This window comes from Epargyreus clarus, unplaced genomic scaffold (assembly GCF_041222505.1).
Source record: "Epargyreus clarus isolate Ecla_fem2 unplaced genomic scaffold, WU_Ecla_fem_2.2 ptg000023l, whole genome shotgun sequence".
Taxonomy (NCBI): Eukaryota; Metazoa; Arthropoda; class Insecta; order Lepidoptera; family Hesperiidae; genus Epargyreus; species Epargyreus clarus.
The window spans coordinates 9,126,779-9,133,302 of record NW_027332230.1 but is presented as its reverse complement, the minus strand read 5'-3'; the positions used below and the strand labels follow the sequence as shown (position 1 = coordinate 9,133,302).

Below are 6,524 nucleotides of genomic sequence, written 5' to 3'. Positions count from 1 at the left end.
TCGATGTTTAGGGAAAAATTTATTGTAATTTTGTGTTATGTATGCATTAGATGAAATTTGTTATATTCTAAACATTATACATAAATAACGACTGTTTGAATTTTTACATAAATACATTTCTTTTAAGGTATCTTTATTTTCCATCAAGTATATTCAAATCTTAAAAAAAAGTAAGCATTATCCTAAATCTGTTATCTAATTTTATTTATCTGTCCAATCTGTCAAACAAATATTAGAAAAAAATAAAAATACATAAACAGAAAGGAAAATATAATAACACCAAAAATACAGTATACCTTCATTTCTATGCAGAAGTACTAAACTAATCATTGCACCACTTCTGAAAACCTCTAAAGGTTTCACTATCTATATCGTAGCTCATATAAATTGTGAAGACTAATAAAATCCTTCGAACGGAAAATTGTCTTTGGTAAAATAACATTAAACACCTACAATAAAAATGGAATTTCATAATGAAAATAAAGTTACGCGATAAACTTCATACCTTGTATGATAACAACTTTAAGGTTTACTGTACATACAATTTAAATAACAATGAGATCGATTTTATCAATAAATGGTGATTAAATTTGCGAACCAGAATCGTTGTTTCATGGAAGATTACATGTATATGAAGAAAGTATTCGATCAAACACAAATAACGGAGACACTACTTATAAATATATTTCTCTTGAATAAAACTGTCATATCTATAATAATCCGATTAGCCAAAGTTTATTAACATCAAACATGAATTGAAAAACAGTAGCGAAATTGGTATACGAAGAAAATGGCCCAAAACTATACGAACGAGTAGGAATCAATACCAAATATGACGTACAAAATTTATGAACCAAATCGCTTAGAGATTTTCTCAATTGCTTTGTTCTGCCTTACAATATACGAATGATTTATAGCATGTATCATGTTTTCTGCATTTATCATCGCTACTGTTTCTTACATAATATCACTCCGTGTTCAAGAGGCACTCCAAACATTATTTTATTTAATCTTAACATTTTAGCTGATTGCCAGTTCTACAGATGCTCTACCAAACAGTACGACAGAAATTACAGTAATGCTTCAAATTGCATAATGAAATTAACAGGATCATAATAGTTGTACATAGCGAAAATACAATTAAATAATATACTTGAATATAGCAGAAGTTTTTACAACAATGTTATTAATATTAAACTGTATGTTACTAAATCCTTCGAGTGCTCGCTCAAACAGCAGGGTGCTTACATATTGTAGATTATGGAGAGGCTTCCCAATAAAACGTGTAAAACCTGGAATATAGTGCTTTACTGTGTGTAATAAATCGCCTAAGGAAGCTCTCATGTGTAAAAATATAACCCTTAATTCAAGAAACATCTTACGAACGATTCCATATTAAAAATTAGTATTAAAGTTATCAATACTGTTTATCTTGAAGTAATTTACAAGTTTTAAGGAAAGCATCCTCTTATCCACTTACAATATACTGGCAAAGTACAGTATAGTATAATACAAGCGAGAACTCGCGCGTCCTACCCACGCGGCGCTATCTTAACATGTAGACTCGAATCGTATACATAATGGAAATATCGTGTTCTGACAACGTTATCGCGACTCATCCCGGACATTTTGTAAAGTGGCCACATATCCACGGCCCGCCTCCTAGCCTAATGTACACTTCTCCGGTGCTTTTAAAGTATGTTCGTCGAGACACTTCGATGTAATTCTGCACTTAGACGGCTTTGCATTTATACCTACATGGGTCGCTTAGCGTTACCAATTTTCTTTACTATGTACAAATTGCACTTCACTCGTGTCCTTACGCACTATGTCTTTTAAAAGTTCGTTAATAGAAAAGCAACGAAATAGTGAAAGTGTTCGGTGTTTTGTCAACGTTGTGAAATGGTTGCACAGCGAGATGGGTCTAAGATCAAAAGAACGTCGCCTCTACTATTTAGACGTTTTGGGAGTGACGCACTCGCCAGCTCTCAGGTCTCCCACCGTGGGGGACGGGTCTGGTCGCGGGCGCCCCGAACATCCGACAGCACTCAGTGAGGTTTCACCTGTGAAAGGAAAGTAATTAGTATTCTTGTTAAATGTGCTATTTTAAAGATATTACGACAATCATATATAGGTAGGTACTATAAATGAGTACTGTAAAGTACTGTAAAGGTATTGTAAATGAATTTGAACTGAGTAAACAGGTTACAGGTCTGTTGCATGAAGTTAGATTTCTGAACAAAAATTATTTTATTCATGAAACGCGTAATACAGAAGAATCTTATCGTGGCTACATAATTATTAAACGTTTTATTACCTATACGATACTACTTACTTACTTATTGAAAGTGAGTACTTTTAAATTAATTAATAATGCATTATAGGCATGTAAAGAAAAAAGAAGTCATAAATTGGCACTGAGACATATGTCCTCCTTAAGCGCGATCACACAAGACAGTCAAATATTGTAAATAAAAATATGATTTTCTCTGCCACGTTCCGAGACTCACTCAGGCTGATATATCTGGGTTCTTACTATAGAGAGCATGTAAACAAATCTCACCGAGGCCATAAGTCGGCGGGCGGCCGGCGGTCATCGCGCGGCGTCGCACACGTCGGGGTCGGGCGGACTGCCGTACCCGCTGGAGGCGTCGTCCGCGCCCGCGCAGCCGCCGTTGTCCTTGTCCACCAGCGCGCCCGCCACACCGCCTGGACACCCAGCGCCGCCCACGTAACCTCCGCTAGGGGACTAAAGATATATACAATTAGACATTGAATGCTTTAATTAGAGATGGCGGAATATCAGGTATGTAGATTAGACTTGACTTAAAGGTAATTCCAACATAAAAAAGCGATAAACGAAATTAAAAATAATTTGACAGTAAAATACTGTGACTGTTGAAATTATCAAAGCAACTTAAAGCTTGAAAATTTTAATCAATGAAAAGGTCAATTGGAGCTGGTTCTATGCCTATTGTGCTACACAACAATATTCATAAAAGCTGTTGTTACACATACGCAAAAAACAAAAACATGTAGTATTGTCAACGCGCGCTAAATCATGAGCTCGCGAGGTAATTCGATTTTCAATGTTGGCAATTCCCTTGTCAAGTTCCCAACAGTAGACCGTGAGCGCAATCAAAAAGTCGATTAGAAATGTCGTGCGGCTGAATGGTTCCCTCCACTCGCGCAACTCATAAAATGAAATAGATTCCCCCACATTCGCATTCCGACAAGCGTTCGTACGAGAAAGATTAATGATCACAAAAGAAACATAATAAAGTGGAGATAGAATCTCCTACTAACAGTGTCCTTGTGGGAGTTATTTACTCCGCGGAGCCTACTTTTTCACGTGCCTTTATTTAGGATGCGGACATTGGAAAAACAACAAGATGTAAACTCAAATAAATACAAGATTAACTCGTTTGTGTACGCTCCTTGTTCAGTAAACTAGCGTAAATAATAACTGGGTCCGTATTAAATCGATAAATATACGTAAAACAAGGTAAATCGTCGATTATTCCGTTCGCTAATAACATTGGTTGGGGGCTATAACGTTTATAATAATTTAATATAAGTACAAGGCTTTTTAACAACATGCTTGCGATCCCACACTCCGTATTGGGCCACGTCAGAACAAAAAGTACTAATTGAACCATACGTGGTGTATAGTCCGCGAACCACGCTGTGAGAACGGACAATATGGTATCGACGTTGAGCTTTTCATGATACAATATTAATGCAATTGGAGACAGTGACCTAAAAGGCTATAAGCGCATTTGTTACAATAAAAACCATGTGATACGTAGAACTCTGTCGTTCAAATAGGGAAGCGTCGACTGCCTTACAAGCAATCTTACACTATTGTTCCGTTTCGAGTGAAAACAAAAAATAATACAGATATGTTACTGTTACATTGCTACTCTTCAGAAACACAGAACGTCAGAAATACGAATGGCGGTAATGCGTAATCGAACCACGAAGTCCTAGTAGACACACCCGTTTCCTACTTTACATAAATAATAAGCTATAAGTTATTTATATTGGAATGCTTATAAGCGAATAAATTATTAACCTGTAGTCCACTAACTTGTCGCCTGATGTGCGCCAAGCCGCTGGGGTTAGCTGCCATGCTCGCGAAGACCAGACGCTCCTCGTAATCATACTCGCAAAGTATCTTGTTGTCGCACAGATAGAATCTGTCGCCTACACAGAACCTGCACAAATTTATTATGTCTGTGTTAGGGTTATATAAACACGATACGACGTCGCGTCGTGATACGGAGCGGCGTCGTGAGGCTACACGACGCCGCTACGTATCACGACGTATTTGTTGTGATTTTTAACACGCTTTTATTAGCTTCAGACGTATGTATGTTGGTATGTTGGTATGTTAGTATGTAACGGAATCTTTGAACATGATTTTAACCCCCTTCAAAACGTCGGATTAACTCGAAATTTGGCATACTTATTAAGGACCGATGACAATTCAATATTTTAAACATTAATAATTTTGTACCATTGTCCTTATCAACATCCTCAGGATTAACGATTTTCGAGGCGATATTGTTCAAGCACCTTCAGCAAAGTTCATCGCAACTTTAGATTGCAAATAATTATTGCTATTTAGTTTCAATAGGCGTAACTTTTATATCGTGATTTTTAGTTTAGAAAATAATAATGTTATTTCCCTATAACTCAAATGTTCTGAAACATATCTATAATGCCCTCTTGTAGAATGATTTTTAGGATTCTGTACTCAAAGGTTAAAACGAAACCCTCTGCGGTCTGTTCGTCTGTCGTTGGGCTTTATCTCTTAAATCGTAATAGATAGACACTTGATTTTTTACAAACGATGAATAATGGTGGTCGCTATAACGAGAAATACTAAAAATTAATAAATAATTATAGTTCAAAAAACTAAAAAACACGCTTTTATGATAAAATCAACTGAAAAGTAGAAAATAATTTTCAATCTAAGAATCAATTAAGGAACAGTAAATAGTATAATTGTGGAAAACACTTTTTCCACAATTATACTATTTACTGTTCCTTAATTGATTCTTAGATTGAAAATTATTTTCTACTTTTTAGTTGATTTTATCATAAAAGCGTGTTTTTTAGTTTTTTGAACTATAATTATTATGATGGAATCTCGTGATGCAAGCGTGCGTTATTTTTTTATAAGCGATATCAGAGTGATTAATTCTCTCTGGAAAGAAATGATTGCGCCCATGCACTTTCTGAGTTTTTCTCCCTTCTCTAAGTTCTTAATATCAGCAAAAAGATTACAGGTCTAGAGCTGTCCATATCTCCGGATCTCTTGATGATACTGAAGAGGCAGAAAAGCAGAAAGTGCTAAGTCGATCCACCATCCTTTCATCATGAAAAGATCGCAGGATGGCATCACAATTTATATCATAAAAAATCACGACACGATATCGTTTCGCGGCATGATGTCACAACGTATCACGACGCGACGTCGTATCGTGTATGTCAAAACCCTAACTCAGGTTATTGCTAGTTAAATATAATGAGAAGCTATACGTATGGCATACCTAATGTGTTCGGATTAGATAGCGCATTTACACATTAAGTTTTATGTTAACTGTTATTGATTTACTGTTTAATGCATGCGATCTCGAGAATTCTCGGTAAAGTTTATTACTTTACATTACAATTTATACAAGCAATAATCCATTATTGCCGAGTTGGGCAAGAAATTTGGTCTTAACTCTGTCGAGGTTCCAATTTTAGAAGCATTTATGATTTTTCATTATGTTTTGAAATTCATTGTCACTTGCTTGGGTAGTGGAGGATACCTATACGTCTAAAAGTTCTTTTAAAATTGTTCAAAAACGTCTAGAAGTCTACCAATCCACACTTAAACTCTCATTTTGAAATGTGACCCCTCCAATAAAGAGTTGTCGGTGACAAATTTATAAATATCAAACGGAATAAGTAAGTAGTAAATCTTACCTGTGATTGCACTGTTGACAGGCGAAGCATTCTAAGTGGTAAACGAAGCTCTTCGCTCGCATAACCATTTCGAAGGCGGGAATGACTTTGTTGCATGCCACACAATTGCCCGTGGCACCGAATAACCTGTTGACAAGAGTTAGTTAAGTTTCTATAGGACTTTCTTTCTTGACTTCTATAAACAACTTTGGAAAATTAACGCCTTGCTTTTTCCCGCTTTGTGGTAGTTTTGAAAGGTCCTTTTGGTTAATACTCTTATAAACATAAGGCGTTCTAAAATAGTACTCAACAGGCATGCGTCTGTAATTAGCTACCTAAAGATCCAGATTTGTTCTAGCTTCCCACGGTCTGTGATATTGCGGATGGACCATGGAAAGAGCATTGCCTGCGGTAGCGCAGACGGGTCCGTAGCGGATCGGTCATGACTAACTAGAAAGATGCGTGCGTCGCGCCGTTGTGTGTGCATATATCCGTAGAATCAGGGACCGTTGGAAGCCATTACTGGTTACACATGTCGCTACTAAACAAACAAGCGAGCACTGCGA

The 6,524-nt window shown here is 36.5% G+C and overlaps 1 protein-coding gene across 3 annotated transcripts in view; it reads right to left on the bottom strand.

The window, feature by feature from the left end:
* The window catches only part of LOC140751475 (LIM domain only protein 3), a 54,963-nt gene continuing 48,439 nt past the window's right edge, over positions 1-6,524 (bottom strand). For 2 of the 3 annotated variants that reach the window (XM_073085348.1, XM_073085347.1), the window contains exons 4-7: positions 5,980-6,105; positions 4,076-4,217; positions 2,564-2,749; positions 1-2,063 (exon numbers count right to left, since the gene is read on the bottom strand). In XM_073085348.1, the coding sequence (XP_072941449.1) occupies positions 2,594-2,749; positions 4,076-4,217; positions 5,980-6,105 (424 nt within the window). In that variant the 3' untranslated portion in view covers positions 1-2,063; positions 2,564-2,593. The remainder of the gene's footprint in view (positions 2,064-2,563; positions 2,750-4,075; positions 4,218-5,979; positions 6,106-6,524) is intronic. The other variant, XM_073085349.1, reaches the window with a different exon arrangement.